Source organism: Pocillopora verrucosa, chromosome 9 (assembly GCF_036669915.1).
Source record: "Pocillopora verrucosa isolate sample1 chromosome 9, ASM3666991v2, whole genome shotgun sequence".
Lineage (NCBI taxonomy): Eukaryota > Metazoa > Cnidaria > Anthozoa > Scleractinia > Pocilloporidae > Pocillopora > Pocillopora verrucosa.
Window position 1 is genome coordinate 21,784,425 of NC_089320.1, and position 22,499 is coordinate 21,806,923.

Here is a 22,499-nt window from a genome sequence, read left to right on the forward strand (position 1 = left end):
ATCGCTTAGTTGAAGCATAACCTTGAGGAAATCAGGTAATTTAGTGTTAATAACTGAGTTGAAAACGTAAATTAGCCACCGTAAAGGGTAAAAAAGGGTAAACACCTTGTGACATCGATCAGTTCGTTTCTCGGAAAAGAAGCGGGTTTTCCCGAGAACTCGATACCGGGAAATCCCTTATAATTTAATACGGTTCGAAAATAGTGTCTAAGATGTTTTGAAAAAAAAATGATGATTACGATAGATCTATAAATATATGAATATAAATTAGATCTGTAATTACCTGAATATAGATATTTCCAGAACAGCCTGACAATATAATTATAAATTAACTTAAGTATCAGGACCCAAGAGGTCATTCTAGAGAGGCAGATTTTTGAAGCAGAAATTTTGCGAATAACCATCTCACTCACATAACATGGACGCTGCAAAAGTTACAGTAGGGCTGTAGGTTGATAATGACTAACTTTTGTGGCAGTGTAAGTTGGAGCGGGGAACAGGAGCAAGGACATCCATCATGATTCGGAAAACAATTACTGCGGTTGTATAATAGACTCACTCACAAAGACGAATTTGAAATCAAAAATATAATTTGTTTCTTTAAATACAAGCACAACACAAAAAATGGCTGGTTATACCCAAATTGATTTTTTGCATAGCTTGGAAGACTCGGAAAACAAAATTACAGAACGGATCAGTTTAGCAGTAAAGACTATGAAAATCTTGGTGCATAACTCGTTAACTTGCTAAATCTAACGGACTATATTTGGTAAGTAAATGAATTGATGTTCCTTTTATTTTGGAAAGAACCAAGTTGATGTATCGGTCTAATTTTTGACGATCGCTGTCTTCATAGGCAGGTAACTGGATGTGTGATATCTCAGCTAGTGATTTCCAGGAGTCCTCTCTCATTGCCAACAGCTCAATACCACAAGAGAACATTATTTTCACCCCAAGTCTAGCGTTTATAATGTCTGTTGCTAGAGATCTATCGACTGAGCTGAGCGACATATCAACCTTGTACAACTGACACAAATTTATAGTCAGATTTACTCCGTAAGGTAAACAATAAACGTTGTAAAAATTGATCAGATCTTGAGCACAGTCTTTTACCTTGAGGACGGTTTTCTTTCCATGTCCTGTTGATCTATAGCAAGGTTGTTTGTTCATGAATAAGTTGATGTCTCCTCCGTTCTGATTTTGAAGAATATTGACCGCTTCTCTAAAATCATCATCCACCAGCATGAAATACTCTGCGTGGGTGGTGCTTTCGTAAACTCCTTCGTAACAGTTGCCATATCTGGCGTGAAATAAAAGTCGACCGTTCTTCTCGGTTATTCGTACGTAAATCACAACCGTCTCAGAAAATTTTCTCCTGCCCCCTCGTATTCCAATGTTGCATTTCAATTGTTCGAGACACGAAAATCCCGTGTGGTTCGTTTCTGTTACGTGGTAAAACATACCACAGAACTGAGCTTTTGTGATTGCCATAGGGTTGAACCCACCAACCTTGTGACTGTTTTTGTGATCTTGCACTGAACTAACATTATCACAAACTAGCCTTTTATCGAACTGTAGTAGTCGCCAATCTAAGGGAGAACAAATAGGAAGGTGGCTGACGAGGCTTTGCTTACTCCAGTCCATGTTGATCACAATTACTTCCATTCCAATTGATACGAATAGTTGCGATGAAGGTCCGGAACTGATAGCTACGTTTTGAGGGATTCGAAAAGTTCTCAACGCCCTCATGTCAAAATGGGGTACATTCCGTCGATCTAGTACGATAAACATTCCAAAGAAATCGTGGCCGATGATAATCTGATTTACTGGTTGTAAATTTCGTGTCAAATCAAAGATTTTGATTGTGTTATCGCCAACGTCTGAGACTACAAGGGCTTCATTTGGAGCAAAGCAAAGATCGGAAGGCCTCGAGAGACTCGCGGAAATCTTTCTGACCATCCAAGGAATACCACTAGTGACATCTCTACCGTAGAGTTCGATGCAACGTTCCTTTATAACTGCAACTTGTCCCTGTTTGGATACTGCTATTCTATTGCTTTCAAGGCTTGGAAACGATTGTTTCGTTGGGAAAACGGCCATCAAGGCTGCGACTCAACGGAAGGAATACACCGAGTATAAAAAACCACTAAAACACTATGAAGAAAATTTCCTAACGTAAATTTATCTATCGAAGAAATAGTAATTCAACCTTTCAGGTATTTTTCATATTTCTCCGAAATCGCCGTGACAGTATTTCTCGGAAACTGAAAATGAGGGTGCTGGCTATCCACGCGTGACCGTCAATATGGAAGCATCCTGGAAGAAACTGGTCAGCGGCACCTCTTTCTTTGTGATAAGGCTAAAACTTTACAGATGTATAGAATTAACATTAATTCTTTAAACTGACAAGGGAAAATCGAAATTCCTTGATGTCATTAAACTCCGTGTGATTTATACAGCACCAAGAGATTATATTCTCATGACAGCACTAAATAAGCACCTTCGATTAAACGAGTTTTTAAGTGCAGGCACCTTCCTCGTCATCTGAGAGGATACTAAGTATAAAATTCATAGGAAAAAACAGTCGATGGAAATCAGCCTTAAGGCGTAAAATTAAAAAAATTTAACCGTTCAGTCGTATAAAAGCTAACTTTTAAAATTTTTCGTTACTACGATGCGTCGTTTTTTAAGTGTCAAAAGTTATAAGGTTGCGATGTTATCCCGATACCGAAAAAAAAGACCTTTGGCTCAGATCCCGCAGAAATTACTGATAATCACCAATCGATTATAGACCACTCATTCTCGTCTTGAGAGTCTCTCTTCTTCAATTGCTGTTGGTGAAAGAAAACGAGGGACTGGGGCCGAGAATGGGAGACCACGTTCGCTCCTTCAAAATGAATCTGTAGTCAGGTGGATCCCCAATAACTTTTCAAAACATTTCTCCGGTCACAATGAAATTTCTAATTGTCTGCAAGTTGTCAACCAAAGTACGTAACATTTTATTCGTCATCACTTCGTAATCTTGTAATTTTGGTTTCAAAACTTTGAATAGTGAACACCTTGTTCATAATAATTCTATGAATTGTAACTTCTTCGGTTACATTCATTAAATCTGCAAACCAGTGTAGCATCAAACTATGTCTGAGGGTGGATGATGTTATACACATTAATTCTATTGATTGTGTTTATTATGATGAAACTACATTGGAGTCCATTATTAACTTAAATTTCAGTCTTGCAAGATGGTTTCCCTTTGGCAGGACCATGACATTTTGAATAAATGTTATTATTAAATTTTAAACTCCGAATATTGCACTTCTAGTGTTCTGATTGGTTCACTAAATTCCGGATATCAGCTCATATTCCGAGCCGCCTTACAAGAAAGTTTACTGCGGCAATTGGTGCAGAGCTGATACAAGCTCCAGGTATCTAAACGGTCAGGAGTAAATAAAATTTATCAAAAAAAATTACTCCATTCGCGCTTGTTGGATACGAGATTGGTTATAGCCCACTCGGCACTAAGCACCTTGTTCGCCATCTCATATCCAAGGCGCACTCATGGAATAATTGTTACCTATTCACTGTCGAGCAACTTGCGCGGGATTTGCTCCCGAAAACATCATAATAATCGCAGGATTATCCTTATCAAGCTGCGCCAGCAAGCGTTCAACAAGGGAGATAAGGACGCCTTCAGCCGCTACCGCAACATCGTCAACCGCGAGTGGAAATCTCTTCGCGGCAAGTACTTTGCTAGCAAAGTTGACCATCTCAAGTCCACCAAGCCCTCTCAGTGGTGGAACGCTGTCAAACGGGTCGCAGGAATGGTCCCCTGCTCCAGATCAGAGTCTTTTCTTTCCAGCTTACATTTGGATGGCGATTTGAGCGAACTTGAAATAGCCAACAAAATTAACTCAGCCTTTCTTGCTCCAATGGAAAACTTCCAGCCATTAATGCCAATCGCAGCCCACGAGGATGAACCCTATGTGTTGTCTGTATCCGAGTCTGCGGTCTTGGCTGCTTTGAAGCAATTAAACCCGCGTAAAGCAGCCGGACCTGACTGTGTTCCTAATTGGCTCCTGCGAGAGTATGCAGAGGTTCTTGTTGAACCCGTTACGGCTATAATTAACTCCATCTATAAAGAGCAAAAGCTGCCCTCGCCGTGGAAGCTAGCTGACGTTGTACCGCTACCCAAACAGAAGCCTGTTGAAGATCTAAGTAAGCATCTGCGGCCCATTTCCCTGACCCCCACCATCTCGAAACTCGCGGAAGACTTCGTTGTAGCCACTCATGTTGGTCCCGCAGTACTCAAGAAGAACGACTATGATCAGTATGGCGGCATCCCCGAATCCTCCACCTCATTCGCCCTGATCTCGATGTTTCACCACTGGTCACAGGCTACAGATGGGACAGGGGCAGCCGTCAGGGTCGTGCTATTTGACTATCGAAAGGCATTTGATCTCATTGATCATACGATCCTCGTTGCCAAGTTCAATGGTCTTGACATGCCACGCAGAATCAAAGCTTGGGTGACCGACTTCCTGATAAACTGGCAACAACGGGTAAAACTGTCGGCAGACTGTTTCTCTGAGTGGGGCCCAGTCCCGGCCGGGGTCCCACAGGGAACCAAACTCGGACCATGGCTCTTTCTGCTCATGATAAACGATCTCAAAGTTGACGCCCCAACGTGGAAGTATGTAGATGATACTACCATCTCTCAAACCATACCCCGTGGCTCCCTAGGTGACGTACAACGCGTTGTTACTGCGGTGGACACCTGGTCCCAATCCCAGCTGATGCAACTCAACGCTGAGTGCAAAGAGTTAATTATTGACTTTAAAGAAAATCCTCATAACTTTTCTTCACTTGTAGTAGATAGCAAAGCCCTTCCCGTCATCGATTGCGCCAAAATCCTAGGTGTTACCATATCTAGTGATCTCAAATGGAACAATCACGTCGTAGATTGCATTAAGAAGGCAAACAAGCGGATATATTTCATTGTTCTTCTGAAAAGGGCTCGTGTACCTTGTAATGACATTGTTGAATTCTACTGTACAACAATCAGATCTGTTCTAGAATATTACGCTCCCCTCTTCCATCACGCGCTTCCCGCTTACCTCAGTGAGGATATAGAGAGAATACAGAAAAGAGTTCTTTCCATAATTCTCCCAGATATGTCATATCAGGACTGCTTGGACAGACTAGGCCTGCCAACGCTAAAAGAGAGACGCAATGAGCTATGTAAACGACTCTTTGATTCTATCGCCAACAACTCGGGGCATAAACTACACAACTTACTGCCTCCAAGAAATGAACAAAGCTACTGCCTGCGACAACAGAGAACATATAATCTACCACGCTCGCGCACAGACCGCTTTAGACAGTCCTTTGTGTATGCAATGTCCAAAGATGCCTAGCAACAAACAACGCGTAGTACTTAGCTGGTAACTATACATATTTTAATCCCATTAGATACTTATATTTTTATATCAGGTACATATGTTTGTGATTAGTTTTAACATTTGCCTATTTATATATTTCTCTGTTAAATATGCAATTCAGTCTAATGACTGCGATGTATTTGTGAATAAACAGTCTATCTATCTATCTATCAGGAATAAATGAATAAAAATCATCTTTTTGTGCTCTTTTATCCCACTGTTTTAGTATAAACTGAAACAACTATTTACCTTCGTGTCGATGGCTGTTTACCTCCCCGCTTCGCAACTTGGTAAATATCCACCAATAGCCACCTCCACTTCTTTGAATAGTTGTTAATTATCATTATCATTATAATTATTATAATCACTGTCATTTATTGTTATGGTAAATCTTTTTTTATATAGTGAGGCTGGCAACGACACTTTCCCAATTGACAGAGGATCTCGATGAGGTGATGGCTTTTACGGCTAACGGTCAAAATGTTGGCAAATTTACAGCTTGCAGTTAACATCTTTCCGCTGTTGTCACCAGAATTTTTTTACGCTTAACTTTTTTGACAACTAACAGTTTAGATTTGTCAATTTTTACCATTGAGACGCATTGAAACACGTCTTCAACTTTCCAATACTTCTTTAAAAATCCTAGCATTGCAGGGCAGCGTTTTTGTATGAATTCCACCGGGATGCTAATGCCAATACCCTCAACATTCATTGTTATCGTTATCGTTATCAACTGCTTTATCGTTCAACGTCATCGTAATCTCTATCGCTAATGTTTTCTTGAGCGTGTAGTTGTCATGTTCATCTACAATCCAAACTTCTCCAGAAAAGTAAGATTTAAAGAAGACATCACGTACCAGTCTTCTACTACAAAAGTTTTTCCATTTTTACGCATCGAACAACGCCCCCGCAAAAAAATCAAAAACAGAAAGAAATTTCGGCAGACTTCTGATATAATCGAGTGGAACCAGAATTAAATGAATTAACAATAATGCAATAAATTTTCCAGAATCTTTGTTTTTCGTCTTTCCAAACGAAACTCGCCTTATTTTACAATAAAATTTTTGATCAAGAGCCTTTGTCTTTTATAGTACAGGTGAGATCTGCATCGATCTCTAAATCTTTATTAAGGAACTAACGATTATTGTTAAAAACTATTTTTTTTCAGGGTCCAATCAAAGTACTACGCTGTTGCTAGTTTCTTAAGAAAAAAAAATCCGTTATATTTTTAGAGACAGCTACCAGTATGTGCTTTATCTTGCGATACTGATAAATTTCAACTCTTAAAATATAATGGGATTTTCTCGACGAGCAACAGCATAGTCCTTTTAATTGGACCGTGATTAAAAATAGTTTGTAACCGTCAATAGCTTCTGATTTTTTTGCAAAAAAATGTTTACTTGATTTGTCATTGAGAAAATGCGAAATGACTTCAACCAAAACTATCCAAACTATGAATAAATTGTCGCCCACAAAGTGTTTTGGTTTCTGGTTCAATCTTTTGTTGCTATAGTTACCAAAAGTGTAAACACTTCTTTTTCATGCAGATGGGATGACGTAATACTCAAGTTATCACTCCACCACAAATACCTCGTTTGCATATTCCCGGTATAAAAATCGCCTAAACCTTCAAGGTCATATAACGCCGGTTTAAAAGTTGGAATTGTTTTCATCTGCGAGACAAATCAGATCCCTCGTGTTCGCAAATCGAGGTAAGTCAGCGTTCTTCTTGTGCTGGGGATATTTTGAGCGGTTAGCTTTTAAAGGAAATTTAACAGGAACTTTGAAACCTCGAGAACTTAACTGTTACATATTTGCGAATGTTTGACTTGTTCACCAGTTCTGATCGTTCTTTTGGTGAAAAATCTTTGCCAAATTTGCGTATAGAGAGAAAATTTTATGGGAATTTTCGAGCAGATTTTTGGGAATGTTTCATAATTTCATGTTGCACCGATGATTACTCATGATTCTCTCCGAACTTCGAAATCAAATGTTATGATACTTTCCTTTAGGTCTTGCGTGTTTTTGATTTGTTAAATAAGAGAGTCAAAGCGAAAATGAAATCGAACTAAAGGTGTTAGAAATATGACGTATTTCATTTAAAAAAAATGTGTTCTTAGTCCTTGGTTTTGACCATAATTGGTCACGCAACATTATCTCGAAATCTTCTTAAATAAATGATTTACGCGAATGACTTCAACAAAGTGAGAGACATTACAATCGTTTAATCTTTGACAGTTCATCTCGGTATTTTTGCCGTTTAACCTAAATCTTCGACGAAGTTTTGAAATGAATCAAAGCTTAATGCACTTTGGGATTATGCATGCCCGTGGCGTGCATAATATCAACTATATTGATTACATGCATCAAGCACCATAAACAAGTCTGTTCGCATCCTTAGTTCTGGATCCTTTCAAACTAAATATGCAAATTGTAATTTTGACAGGACTACAATTGGAATAATTCTCGGGAAATTTTTGTACGATGGAAAATTCTAGAAGTGCATAAAGTAAAAGAAAAAAATTCGTCAGAAGTTCATTGTCGTCAATACTCTCTGTGTCGTCAATTGAGCCTCAAGATTATCAAGGGCTTAGAAAGTTTCCGGGTGTCGCATTTTTTCTTCATTTTTTCCTCCCGGAAACACTGTCCCAAAAAAGTCAGAAATGCCCGGAAATGGGTCCCAGTCTTCCTTGTGCCAATCATATTTGATACCAGAGGGGGCTTAATATATTGCTTCACGCTGCTCTTAGCCTTGGAGTTACGCCCATTCTAGCGAGCCAAACTGTTGAGATTTACCGTAAAATTTGGCTCAACTCTCTCTTATTTTTTCTCCATTTTTCATCATAGGTAAGTAAAACTAGACAGATAATCTTAGAGGACATTGATAGCAGTTTTGATTTTCTCTTCTCTAATATTAACGGAGTTTTCAATCTTTCGTTCGAATTGGACGCGGGCATATGCATTTCTGAACTTGTAATTGTAATTCACCGCCGATGAACATTATTCCTGCCTATAAGATAAGCTTTTCAGACTAGTCCACCGACGTGAGGGATTTTACTATCCGGGTAAATCCTAGAGATGTGGCTCACTACCTGAATATGCTACACGGAAAGTTCTCAGTGAGCGTGACTATGAATTTCAGCCTTGTTTAATTTCGTGTTCTCTTGTATTACAGCCCAAACTTAACCCTGTAGCTGCCGGTCAAGGAAATTCATTTTTAGTTTGTGAGTTTATTTGTGGTGACAAGACAAAACTCTTCAACATGCCGAAAGTGGTAAGTCCTAATTTAAATCAATTTTTCAACCGCTTCAGACTTCAGACTTAAACACAGTTCGTATGGTACAGAAAGTACATATTTGAGTACATTCATTTTCGATCCTGCGTTTGATAAGTCCGATTATTGATTTCCTCAGCTGAACGTTCGCGTCACGACCATGGATGCAGAGCTGGAGTTTGCAATTCAGCCAAGCACAACAGGAAAACAGCTCTTTGATCAGGTAAAAAATCTTGAAAAAATTTAAACTCGCCGAGCACTCTGCACACTATGCATAGTTTAATAACTATTTACTAATCAGTATTCAATTCTCCACACAGGGGAACGACATCTTTGAAACCAAGCCTATTTTAATCCATATGTTTTCAAGACTCTAATTTATTTTCCAGGTCGTGAAGACGATAGGCCTACGAGAGATTTGGTTTTTTGGTCTGCAATACACAGACACCAAAGGATATGAAACATGGCTAAAGCTAAACAAGAAGGTAAAGTTCGAATTCAAATGTTTTGGAAATGAAATGCATATTTAGTATTGCAAAACACCAGATTGAGTCTTTGCATCCTCCGCATCTGTACCTCAATGGAAATAAGAGCTGATTGCGTCTGCACTTCAATGGAAATAAGAGCTGATTGTTTTGTGGTTTTGGCTCACGAAAAGGTACTCAGCTAAATTGCAGAGAACCATTATGAATTGTCTAGCTGGGTCATTAACATTCTCTTAAATTCACTCTTCACTATGGATATCATCCAGCTGTAGAAATTGAGAGAGAGCATCAGTTGTTCGACCAGAAAATAACAGATAAAAAAACCGCAGGTACAGATTGAAGGCACATCAAGACACGCTCCTTTTTGCTTAAAGTGCATCCTATATGTTGAGACAAAAACCTCAGTAGGGAATGGATTTATAATTTTTTTAGAGCTATAATATGACATTAGTCACTGCCTGTCAATGTGAGGGATCCATTAGTAAAATAAAAAGTTTTTCATACTTGACTAATACCGACAAGGTAAAACTAAACCAGAAGTCACCATGACAGCTTATAAAGCTGGAGACAAGCAGACTGTAAGTTATAAGTCTTCCTATTTGGGAAGCACAGACCATGACATGTTGTCTCTGAATTCTGAAATGGCTGTGTGCCATTTTTATTCATGACTATTGTCTTTCCTCACCAGTTTGATGTTAAAATTGGAATTATCTCATCACCTGCGACAATCTTATGTATATACTTTCAATGCACTTCTGTAGTTAAGCGCTTTTTCAGAATCTGGCTCTATATTCCTAAGTTTCATTCAAACTATTGTTTTTTTGTTTGCGTAAGGATATATATGTTAAAATTTGAGCATGATGACCTTTTTCAGAGCATGGCAAACAGTGAAGATAGTTAAAATAGAGTGAAGAAAACAGAAGGGAAATCTGTATCTTAAACAAATGATTAATTGATTTCTCACGGAAGTTGCAATAAATTGCACTTGTTAAGCATTCCCAGACTACAAATGGTGTTAGTCTTTGTAAAATCTACTGGCTCTTAATTATTCCAGACTGCATGGGAAATAAATTGATTAACTATGTTAATTAACCTGTAAATTAATAGACATGCTGCTAATGAGATTAAAAGGTTTTGTTAAAGATAACAGACTTGCTTGGAGTTGGTTTGAATAACAAAGAAATAAGTTATTATTTATTGTGCTGCTTAGTTCAGCAGTTTAGAGACTGATTTATCAGTTCTTGTCATTAATCTTATACTACTGACTCTTTCATGTAGTCTTTCCTCTAAGAGTCTTGGTAATTGTAATTTAAGTTCAAATGTTTTATTAAAACACTTATGATAATAATCTTTGTCGCTCTCAAACTTTTAGTACAAAGTAAAAAAAAAGCTTTATCTCAATCATTCTCAAAACTGAGACCAATATGCAGCTTTCATAACCAACCACAGATGACCTCTGAGCTACAGAATTAAAAAGTTGAAAAATTATTCAAATTTTTGGCAGACACTTTTCAAGGCCACTTGAACATAATGAGAATTGATTGTAAGTTTGTTTTTTTTTCTGTCCCTTTTCCACCAGACTGGTTGGCAATCTCTCTGTTGCTATTTTTTGTTAGGTTGATGCCTAATGTGCCTAAAAACTGCTAACAGCAGTCACTTCTCTGTTTAAACTTAACACTACATACTTGGTGGTGTCACACCCTGAAACAGCAGGTCATCTTGACAGGCGTTGTTGTGTTTATAAGTTATAAATTCCTTTGAGGGTGATGCAGCTATGTAAATGTTATTTGAGGAAACAAAAGTGTAGAACTTGTTATTAATTTCATCTGCCCAAATGGCAGGGAGGCTTGGTGTAAGGCTTGGGTTTTTTTTCTTTTCAGGACAGTGTTAGAATTATTTTTATTGTCATCCTGTGGAAGCTTAAGTTGTTGACAAAATTTAAAAAAATAATTGTGTGACTATGGTTAGGTCTGCTGTTATTATAAGTAATATGAGCTTTGTAATAAAGTACAGTTGTAGCATTTAAAGCAAATTAAAGAGTATCAAATATTCTTGTGTAAGGAGATGTTTCGGTACAGACTGTTGTGATTTTAAAGCACTTTGTTGGAATAAAGAGGATAGATAGGTAAGATGCTGTTTTTGTATGTGCCTTTAATTATAAACTGCCCTTGTACTAAACTAAAAGCAGTTAAACAAGGTTGAATCTGTTAACTTCACACTTTTGTTTTTGTTTTTTTTTTATGATTAGGTACAAAGTCAGGATGTTAAGAAAGAATCACCACTTCAGTTCAAATTCCGTGCAAAATTTTACCCTGAAGATGTGTCTGAGGAACTCATACAAGAAGTCACAAGGGTGAGTTCATTAAAAAATTGGTGAAAATAACATAAAGTCCTGAGAGTATCAACTAACTTCTTACTAGAAGGTTTAAGTCATTCATTACAGTGAAGTGCAATGGCAAGAAAATGATTCAATTATTTTTCAAGGAAGTCAGTTCAGGTGTAGATGGTGATGTTTGGACATCATTCTAGTATTTTTCATCCAGCAACATGGTCAACTGGTTATGCCTCACTTTTCAAAAAAAAAAAAAAAAAAAAACTAAGAATCTGCTTTGTTTGTCGGTGAAGAAACATAAGAAAAGAGCAGATGCATAGCGCTGAACTGCTAAAGTAACAACTCTGTAAAAGGTCACAGAGCAAATGTACCTATAATAACTTTCAGAAACCAACCAATCATGTTGATAATTGACCTGTCAAATCATTGCAAACTTCATTGGAAGAAGTAACTGCATTGCAAAAAAAACCTCTCTCTTAGAGAAGCATACTGTATGTTCTCTTTCATTGTTTTGAGGAACCACTGTTTCAGGGGATGCTACAAAATTTTTGGAAGTGTCTACTATACAAACTTTAAGTGACAGCCTTTAGAATCTTGCAAAATACTGCATATTCCTACAAGGTCTGCATCATGGATTGAAGTGTAAGAATGATGTCCTGTGAACTCCTCAGTTTACTTGTCAATGTAGGTGGTGGAGACACTTTTAGAGCTGTAACTAGAATTCTGATCTCTGCTTTCTTGTTTTGCAGAGACTCTTCTTCTTGCAAGTTAAGGAGGACATCCTTGCTGAGAGAACTTTTTGTCCAGCAGAAACTGCAGTTTTGTTGTCCTCATATGCTGTAAGTTGACCACAACAATCAATATTTTTGTGTCATTTAGTGTCCCTAATCATGATGTCTTTATACTTTAATCTTCTTATTTTATTGATACTTACCTAAAATCTATAATGTGATAGTGCACAATCAAAAATATTTCCCTGTTGTTGAGTATCTTTTTCCCTGTTTTTGATAAAATATCATTAGGAAATAAGTGTCAGTGGCTCCCTCTAACTACAACCTCATTAAGCCTAAGAGTGAGCGACGTTCATAGTTTTTTTTTGATAACTCTTATTTCCCTTTTGGTCCTTGTCAATCTCTGCATAGTACTCAACACGATCTAAACACTAGGAAAGATGACCAGAAGTTTTCCAAACATTTTAAGTTGGTGGCTTCTTCCAAAAGAGGAAAAATTTGGGACCATAATGAATGTAAGAGGGATGACTAGCTTGCAACCCTCGGTGTTCACACTTTTTTAAGGAAACGCTCTATTTCAAGGAATTGTAGTAGTAGAAAGTTGGATCTTGTGTTCTGGTTACAGATGATAACAAAAGAGAAAAGTATGAAAAGGGGCAAAACAAATACATAACTTTCACTGTGACCAACTAAGATTGTTTTAATAGGACCAGTCAGATGGTAAAATCATAAACATACATATATTAGCTAAATTTTCTCACATGGCTTTTATACAACTTAGGCACCACTGTAGGAAGGATTGGGTAGAGTAATGTGCTCAAATCTTCAGAGCTACCTTGTGCATTCATTTCTTCATTTATTTATTGATTTCCTTATTAATTTATTTATTCATTTACCCTGCATAGTTACATGCAAAGCATGGGACATACACCAAGGATGTCCACACTACTGAGTTTTTGAAACAGGAAAGATTAGTATCAGAAAGGTGAGGGTAATATATAGATTTAGCTAAACCCAAAAGCAGAGCTTGCATTTTCCTACTTTAGTCTGAAATCTACCTGTTAATTGTCTCTCAAAAGAGTTCTGTCCTGTTAGTTCACCTTTGTTTCAGACTAAGAATAATTTTAAGATGTTGATTCCATATGCTGCTAGTTCTCTGAAATGGAAGAATTGTAAATTATCTCAAGGGGCTGGTGCTTGGCTTCATTTATTTTATGAACACTTTGTTCAGAAATGTAATATATAGTGTTTCTATTCCTTAGATTTATTGTCAATAAGTTGATAGATGATGTTCCTGGAAGGGTCTCAACTTGGTGGGGTGAACATTCTACTATATCAAGGTATGGGAAAAGTTACTTAGAATGATTCATTTTCAACCCAAGTTATTCTTCTATTGGTTTTTTATGGTATAGGAACACAAATTTTATAATAAGAAAAGGGTTCCTGTACCCATTTTGGAGCAGCAGTACCTTGTAGATAATGTATAATTCCAATAATATGATGGTTATATTTACAAGTACATACTAAATTTGTGTTTATGAAAATCAAATTTCTTTTCCTACACTAAGAATTAGGGTATATTTTACCTGTAAGTATTATTCATATTATTGTATATCATATGTTTGAAGGAATAAATAAACTTTTACCAAGTGAAAAAAAATTGCGGAAAGAAAGTCAGTTCTCATTTCCTGGAAAGGAAAAAAAAACAGATAGGCCACCATGCTTGTTTGCAACAAAGTAAAGAGTTGCTTCCTAGTAGGTTCGCACCATGAAGAAGGTGCTATTTTTTGACGTGTATATGTTAGTCACATGTAAAACTATGTGCAATAAGGACCTAAAGTTCATTTACAGACATGGAATGTGATGGGATTTTGAAGTGAGAGTCAAAGAAAGCTAAAAAAAAAGGATAAAAAAAAGAACCAGAAAAAGAACTAAATCTACCCTGCAAACAGCTAAGAAATTGTAAGAATTCTGGAAACTGTTTCTGATGCTTTTCAATCAAACAAAATGCCAGTGAAAGAAAGGTATACTTAAAATACATGAACTCAAGTGAAAAATGAAGAGATTGGACAATATTTTTTCCTCTGTGAGGGGCACCATCTTTTCCTTCAATTTATATTTGAAATTTGCATTCAGGTTCTATCAGACAACATACTGAGAACTCTTGTTACCTCACCAACTTACCTCCCATCGGCTTTGAAATGTTTATTGTGCAGCCTACTGACAAAGCTTTTGTTTCTGGGGAGAAAGGTTGGGGGGGGGGTTAGAGTAGAAGGTTTAGAAGGCTGTGATAAGGGCTCATCTAGTCAAAGACTGTTCAGTTATTGCTATTTTTGCTAGTGTTCCAAGAATTGTTTTGCAGGTATTTTTAAGTACCTTTTTTTTTCCTATTGATTTCACAGAGAGGAGGCCATGATTGAATACCTAAAGGCTGCCCAGGATTTAGAAATGTATGGAGTGAACTATTTTGACATCAAAAACAAAAGAGGGACAGAACTCTTCCTTGGTGTAGATGCATTGGGTTTGAACATTTATGAAAAAGAAGACAAGTAAGATTTGTTAAGTTTTGTTTACAGAAGGGGCTTGCCCTTTAAAGTGAAGGTAAAAAGATACTTTCATGGGTGGGATACAAAAAATTACAATTAAAGCAAGTGCTCGGAATTAATCCGTATAAAACTAAATATCATTTCAAAGCTTGTAAACAACCCAATTTTGATAATGTTGGTTTTTCCCCCCTTAAATGTTGAGATGATAATTGAGCAGAAAGAGAAAAGTACTTAATATGTTTCTTTAATCAATTTAAATGTGCTTGTGTTTTATTATTTCTGCAAACAATCTTTGGGAAGTCAATCAACACTGGCTGATTTTTGATTGACATCTTCTTTCAAAAGTTTTAAGCTTTTCAAGTTCAAGTTTGTAATACTTTATTTCTGACCTTGGCACTTTTCAACCATATCTCAAAAATGTTTTGCAAAATCAAAATTTGGTCACAAAATTTGACCACTGTTTGCTTACTTTTGTCTGAATTTGATTTTTCCATAAATTCTTGCCTGAACTAATCTCTTTATGGTGGTGAATTTCTGTAGATTTTGCTTAATTACTTGACATTTTTGAAAAAATGTTGTCCCTAAAGTATCTTGCATCCTTAAGGTAGTGAGTAATATATCGTCTGTAACTAAGGGCCATGTCCTACAGTATGTGTCAATCTAGTCTCTTTTTTTCTGTGTCAACCATTCCTTACTTCTGTTGCTTCTGCCATTGCATTGAATAACTTTGATCATGGGAATTATCCTATCTAGGATTTGTTTATTGAAACCTGAACGTTTTTCTAAGTCAAATAGCTGTTGTTGTTGTTGTTGTTGTTGTGGTGGTTTTTGTTTTTAATCAAACATTCATTATCTTTTGTACATTGTCATTGTTCAACATCATTCATTAACTTTTAATCCCTGAGAGTAACAAGGTACTAATTTCTCTTTACAATCCATCCCTTCAATCAATTGTTTAAGTTACGAGAGTGAAGGAAATGATCAGCAACTAACAAAGCTCTTGATGTTTTTACTAATTCTCCTTGTTAGAATCTAGGAAATGTATAGAGAACAGTATGGAGAATATGCATACTGATGTTAGAGTGTAAATGGTTAAGCTAACAAAAAATAGCCATGTCACAAGTTATACTTTTCTCTTCAGGCTGACCCCCAAGATTGGATTTCCTTGGAGCGAGATCAGAAACATTTCCTTTAATGACAAGAAATTTATTATCAAACCTATTGATAAAAAAGCTCCAGTAAGTGTTTTCTTTTCATCACCAATGAGTTTTGTAGGGGTATCATTTCCAGTAATAAACTGCATCAGTACAAGAATTTTCTCTTCAGTCAGTTTAAGTTTTAGCATAAGATTGGTTATGGTCCAAAGTGGCTCTTCTGGGTTAATTTACAACACTTTGTTGTGTGCTTTTGCCTGACTGCATCAAGCAGTGAATTAAGGAAATTTTTTTAAGTGCCTGCAATATCTGATTTTATACCAGACCACAACAAGGGGAGATATACTCCCTACTCTTAGCAAGAAGTGTGTGGGTCCTTTAATGTCTTCTGCTTACCAGTACAGAGAATATGCTGAGGCCTTCTATTGAGTATTGTTTCTCTTGGCTTTGGCTAAGCAGTTATATGGTGCTTCTTAAGTGTAATCACTGGGGAGTTGAACTGTAGCATTTGTTTTTGTTCTTTATTTTTTAATGAAGTACTAAACGGCAAAGTAAAGATTTCAGTCAGATTTTTCTTTAGCCAATTAGCTGCTTTGTGTTCAAATTTGCCTCTAACTTTCCATTTCACATAGTGTACTTATTTAAAAATCTTTTCTTACAATAACAGTGAGCTGGTGTTAATTCTCTTTTGAATTTCTATTGCATAGGACTTTGTTTTCTATGCTGCTCGCCTGAGAATAAACAAGCGAATTCTGGCTCTCTGCATGGGAAATCATGAACTTTACATGAGACGCAGGAAGCCTGACACCATTGAAGTTCAGCAGATGAAAGCACAAGCTATGGAAGAGAGACAGTCTAAGTTGAAGGAAAGGTCAGTTTTCTGTTAGTACTGATGTAGCTCTCTATGCTAGAAAATGCTATAAAAACTAAAGAAATAGAACAGTACAGCTTGTTCTGCTATCTACAGACCTGTACAATCATGCATAATCATAACTTGGAGTTATAAAGTGAACATAAAATTTTTAAAGCAGGAATTTGGCAAAGAAAGATGCAGAAACTTGACATTATCTATTTAGCTTTTAATTTAAAAATAAGAAGTGGTATATGTTTTTCCTTTGTTGTTTCTTGTGTCCTTGTTGTAGGCAAAGGCTGGAAAAAGAGAAGTCAGCACGTGAAATGGCTGAGGCAGAGAGGAGGAAGCTCGAGGAAGAGTTACATAAACTTAAAATGGAGCAGGAAAGACAAGTGAGAGGTACACAGTCAAAGCTCTTTTGATAGAGTCTACAATCAGAGACAAAACTAGGGGAAACAAAACTGAACTCTGAGCTACGAATCACTTACCTCCAAGATGTCTTAAACATGATTTCTACTGCCCTTACCCTCATCAAATTTTGTCAGAAGGCATTCCAATATCAAATATAGACCTTGCTGTGAGACAGCAACTACTGATTGGAGCAGACAGGGGATTCAATATATTTTCATGCAGGAGGGAAATGATATGACAATTAGGTGAATTTTCTTAAAAGTTAAGTCTCAAATTGAAGCCTCTTAAAGTTAATGCAGTGGTCAGAGTTTGGAGCTCAAACTGCTTAGCTAGACTTAGATGTGATAGTTTGAGTTTGTGTTTAGTCCTTAAGCCTCCTCAGCAGTTTATTCTCCAGGATTTCTGGATGTCTAGTTTTTGTCCCTCTAAAATAAAAATTCCAATTCAACCAGCCACTGTGGAAATCCAATTTTTTAAAATTTTCTTTAAGATGGACACTATGCTTTATGGAAATGTAGGGTTAGTCCTTGCTGTCTGTATTCTGATTCCAATGTTTCAAGCTTAACCCTGTAACTGCTGACAAGATCTTATTGTTAATTCTCCCCTCTAACCTGCCATACATTTGCTTTGTTGCGTGAAGTTGGTGTTTGATCAAGAAAACTTCTACCTGTTGAGTTTGAGTATTCTTATTACCTTTCTGCTGGATAATGTGTGGATATTTTAGGGAGAAGTTACATGTTAATCAACTCAAGGAGTTAAAGGGTTAAGTTTTTATTGACTTGTTTAATGCTTACTATTTGAACTGCAAGTTCCCTTCAATGTCCACAAAAACCATAATTTTCACTGTAAAAAGTAAGCACAGGTGTGGTTTTGATGTTGTTGCAGAAAAGGAAGAGGCAGAGGAGAAAGCTAAAGAATTATTGAGAAAAAAGGCTGAACTTGAAGAAGAGACACGCAAACAGGAAGAGCAAAAAAGGCAACAACAGGAAGAAATTGAAGAAATGAAGAGGAAACAGAGAGAAGAGGAAGGGGAGAAAGAGAAAATGGTACGTGTAGATCTTACATTAAGGAAAGAAAACTGAAGTGTTTTGGAAGCAGCAGTCTGGATAAAATGTCTGCCTCTCTATAGTACTGTGTTGCAACAGAACTCAGTGAGGAGTCATTTTTTTGAGCCAAACAAGTAAACTAGTAGGCTTGAATTAAAGGATGCGAGGTGCATAAGATTTGTTTATCAAAGAAATTACAAGTTCTCCACAACAGTAATTTACCACTGTCTTAACCCAATGAACAAGTTGCCAGTAATCAGATCCTTGCATTTGCAGTTTCACAATAAACCTTGCACATAGAGAAATGTTTAGATTAGATAGATTTTACTACATATTTTAAGATTGTTCAAACAAAAACTTGTGCTTCCCTTGTATCAACATAACCCAAATCCATTTCTGATAAAACAGCAGTGAAAAGGGGAGAATCTCTCTCTCCAAAATTGTTTCTTTGGATGTTGAAACAACCTCTTGCCATACATTTCTTTCTAGCAAGTTGCAATGTTTGTCCTTTGGCAAACACAAGGATCCAATTACTGACAACTTATTCATTGTGTAGTGGTCACTGTTCTAAGGGGATTGTGCACATTGATTTAACTGCACAAGGGGAAAATATTTGTTTGTTGAGTTTTTTTTTTTCTCAACTTTTCAAAAAGGCTCAGGAAATAGTCCAGAAAGAGGAGGCACTTTCTCTGTTAATGGAACAAGAAAAACAAGCACAAGAGGAAAGAGAAAAGATCAGACTGGAGGTGAACATTTTCATCGTTAAAGGGGCTCACTTGTTCTGTTTATTCTGTAGTGATTTATGAATGTTATGAGTTTTATTTTGCATCTTTTATTCATCAATTTAATATTACTGGCCGTTAGCTCCCTATAAGTATAATTGCTCCAGTGATTATGGAGATGAGTGTGCTCTGATTGGTGAAGTGGTCATTGCATCATATCTCACTATAATCCACGAGGTGATTATAGCAGGGGTGCTGAATTTCTAAATAGCTGCCTTGCATTTTGTAATTGTTATGCAGGAAGTGGTAAACGTGATGGAAGAAAATGAAATCTTGAACAGCACAAAAGATGCTATTAAGTTTGGCAGAACACTTGTTAAAAGAGAGAGAGAAGAATGTTTTGTTAGTCTAATTAAATGAACCTGTTAAATTCTAATGGAATCTGGCTGTTTATCTCAGTACATTTAATTAAAAAAAATAGTAACAAAATGGTTTCAACAACAAAATGAATTTATAACAGCATTTGAAAGCACTCAAGCAATTATACTAAAACAATGTAGGTCCCAGCATTCAAAATTTTGGTACTGGAGTTTGCTCTCACTTAGAATGTTAGAGAAGTTGGATGTCCAAGCTTTCAAAATTTTGGCACTGGAATATACTCTTGAAATCCTCTTGTGTTGGCAGACTAGGTGCACATCACTTGCAAATTGTTGATTTCCAACATTGCAACTTTATGCGTTGTTAATTTTTAAAAGTCACTGTGGCAGGGTGGTTTTGGACTCTGCCTCAACCTAGTACTTACCATAATTTGTATCTTTGTTTGCATATTTCTAGCTTGAAAGCCAACAGGAAGAGACAAAGAGGCTCCAGGAGAAAACAGTCCTATTAGAAGAGCAAGCTCTTTCAGCCCAGGTTAAGGAAGATCATATTGAAATGGAGGAAACACAAACAACACTTGAAACAGAACTTGAGGTAGATCCCCTTGTAGAAGGAGACAGATCTGAAGAAAATCGTATTACAGAAGCTGAAAAGAATGAGCGACAGCGAAAAATGCTTCAGGTATTAATGCAGTGATTGATGAACTTTTTGAATATGAGAGTTCCAAAAGTATCAGTATTCAATTTTTTTGCTTACCTATACAGACATTACATTTCCAGTGGTCTGATTGAAGTTTTGGTAGTGAAGATAAGAAATTTTAAAATTCAACTCATGGATGCACAAGAGAACTAATAAACTTTGCCACAGTATAAACTGTATAGATTTGGGGATGTAAAAGATGAATTTCTGAATTTCGTCTTTGTCGACATGTTAACGCCCCAATTTATTATTCAGTGTATTATGACATTATAAATTATATAATTGAGTGGGGTTAGCTGAATTAACAGGTACAGTAGAATACTGACCTTTCAAGTCTTCCTTTTCTTTAACCTGCAATTGTTCAAACAAGAACTCGGTTCCCTTCCTCAGTCAAGCAGTGTAATTTTGCCCTCAAGGGATTCCAACTTAACTCATTTTCTCTCTGAGTTAAGAACAATTGGGATTCCCCTTTGTAAGGGGGTCAAGAATTCATGTAACAGGTCTGTAATGCTTGGGCCAAATTATTCTTACTGTGTTATTTGAACCCCTTCTGTTTTAGCTACTTCAAGAGGATCTCCGGAAAGAGGAAAAGAATTACTCTGCTTACGACAAACTCCACATGCAGAACCAGAAAGAAGGAAGAGATAAATACAAGACGCTGAAGCAAATCAGACAAGGCAATACAAAGCAGAGGGTTGATGAATTTGAAGCCATGTAGAGTCTCAGAGCCAACACAACTCAACAACACCTGTCCAAGGTAGGCCTTTAATTCTGTTGTCAAACATATAAATCTGCAATTACTTTAATATATTTTTGTAGAGGAGATGGTTTTGTGTCCTGCAAGCTGATGGAATTTGATGGATTGCAGATAAAACCAGTTAATAGATAAAACAGATAAAAACAGCTAATCTAGTAACTTTAGTGGGGCTGTAACTTCAAGAAAATTTCTACGAACAAATGTTTCTATTCCTCAGCAGTGGGGAGTTGACAAGGGACTAGAAGTACTGCCCAACTTTAGACCTTCAGGACCCATTATAGAAATTCTTTATGGCCAATATTTAGACCATCTTTCTGAGATTGGCTGCAAAGGGGACTATATGACTACAGTCAAATGATTTTTTTTTCCCTCTGTTTTTAGGTATAGCTTGCAGCACTTTTGAAGAAAAATATTTGCTGTTTATGGGAACTATTCACTTAAACTTTAATTCATGGAAAAGTGATTATTTTGCACTCACAAGAAATTTGATAGCATGTTAATTAATTTTTGTAATGCTAGAAAAAAGAGGTAATTATTGATAAGGTGAAAAATGGTTTCTTTGTAGTAGTAAAAATGGTTTCTGCTTAGCTCTTGTGTGCGGTTGTTTTGTTGTTGATTCTTTTTTTGACTTCAACTGAGACCCTTTGACAATATTCAGATTTCTCACAATGCATCTTTTCAGCCTTTATTGCAACAGTCTTGTTGCAAGCACATTTCAAAGATTTCGGATTCACTCAATTTGTCTCAGATTAGCCAAGCATTGTGTAAACAAGACACTGTATTAATCATTTTTGTAACGTGTCTAACTAAAAGAAAGGTATGCTTTGCAGGTTTCGCCGTTTGCAAGGGAGTTATCTTTCGTGTGCTATTGCCGTTATATTTTCGTCACTCCACTCACTCGCTGTACAATGTAATATTTTCCTCATGCCAAATATAACATAAAATCAAATGAGGACATGAGTCACTGATTTTTCTTTGTGTGATGCAAAGGAAGAGACCTTAGATATGACCTGTTATTTAACAGGCGTTAACATAACCAGTATCACCTTTTGTTAGATAATAAGTAGCTATTTTTGTCTCTTTGAAACTAAGTTCAAGGCATGGCTGATGTCGTGGGCTGGAGTACCCAAGCATTGTTAGAAAAGTAATCAATTTGAATAAAATGAGTATGTAATGAGAAGGGATTGGTGCTGTTGTGATATGTACAGGGAATTTTCCTGGAAAATATTTGTTACTGAATATTTTAATGGCCTTGGATATTAAAACTTCCGTAAAGTAACCTTTATCGACACATCTCGATGTTTAGTAATCGGGTTGAACAACATGCAAATTAAACTTCCGAACGCGATCATGTCGGTGGAAAAAATGTACTCTGAGGCACTTAGCCAATCAGATGGAAAGTACCTCCTTAGCATACTTCCTTTCTCAATTGAGGCTTCTTTTGCTGGTTTCTACTCCCATTCGCTCCCAAGAAGACTCTACTCCCATAGCCCTCAACTTTACTCCTGAATTGCGGAATTCCGGTTCCAAGTAGAGCCTCTGTTTCTATGTCAGACCCATGTTATGGCGATGTGGCGTGGTCATTTGCCAGATTGCTTTGGATTGATCCAATGGTCCTCAAGCGTATTCCAAGTACCTCATTTCGCGAACCAATCACGGATCAGAAGCCATTC

At 36.8% G+C, this 22,499-nt stretch overlaps 2 protein-coding genes across 3 annotated transcripts; one reads left to right on the forward strand and one right to left on the reverse strand.

Annotated features, from left to right (window-relative positions):
• Positions 1-592: 592 nt before the first annotated feature.
• LOC131779919 (uncharacterized) lies at positions 593-2,286 on the reverse strand. Its single transcript, XM_059096523.2, has one exon. The coding sequence runs from the start codon at positions 2,098-2,100 to the stop codon at positions 739-741; it is 1,362 nt and encodes a 453-aa protein (XP_058952506.2). The 5' UTR covers positions 2,101-2,286; the 3' UTR covers positions 593-738.
• Positions 2,287-7,014: 4,728 nt separating this feature from the next.
• On the forward strand, positions 7,015-22,006 carry LOC131779876 (radixin-like). 2 transcript variants are annotated; one of them, XM_066171805.1, is made up of 17 exons: positions 7,015-7,150; positions 8,614-8,712; positions 8,852-8,935; positions 9,102-9,197; positions 11,446-11,550; positions 12,279-12,368; positions 13,166-13,245; positions 13,523-13,600; positions 14,663-14,809; positions 15,948-16,044; positions 16,668-16,831; positions 17,103-17,212; positions 18,110-18,270; positions 18,924-19,016; positions 19,827-20,051; positions 20,629-20,826; positions 21,208-22,006. In XM_066171805.1, the coding sequence occupies exons 2-16, from the start codon at positions 8,701-8,703 to the stop codon at positions 20,785-20,787; spliced, it is 1,701 nt and encodes a 566-aa protein (XP_066027902.1). In that variant the 5' UTR covers positions 7,015-7,150; positions 8,614-8,700; the 3' UTR covers positions 20,788-20,826; positions 21,208-22,006. The 2 variants fall into 2 exon arrangements, with proteins under 2 accessions (XP_066027902.1, XP_058952451.2); XM_059096468.2 differs by lacking the exon at positions 7,015-7,150 and adding an exon at positions 8,162-8,285.
• Positions 22,007-22,499: the final 493 nt, after the last annotated feature.

Excerpts from the sequence above, each read along its gene's own strand:
- LOC131779919 (XM_059096523.2), bottom strand. The coding sequence starts at position 2,100 with ATGGCCGTTTTCCCAACGAAACAATCGTTTCCAAGCCTTGAAAGCAAT.
- LOC131779876 (XM_066171805.1), top strand. Across the intron at positions 16,832-17,102 it reads CAGTCTAAGTTGAAGGAAAG|GCAAAGGCTGGAAAAAGAGA; the intron begins GTCAGTTTTCTG and ends TCCTTGTTGTAG. Across the intron at positions 18,271-18,923 it reads AAGGGGAGAAAGAGAAAATG|GCTCAGGAAATAGTCCAGAA; the intron begins GTACGTGTAGAT and ends CTTTTCAAAAAG.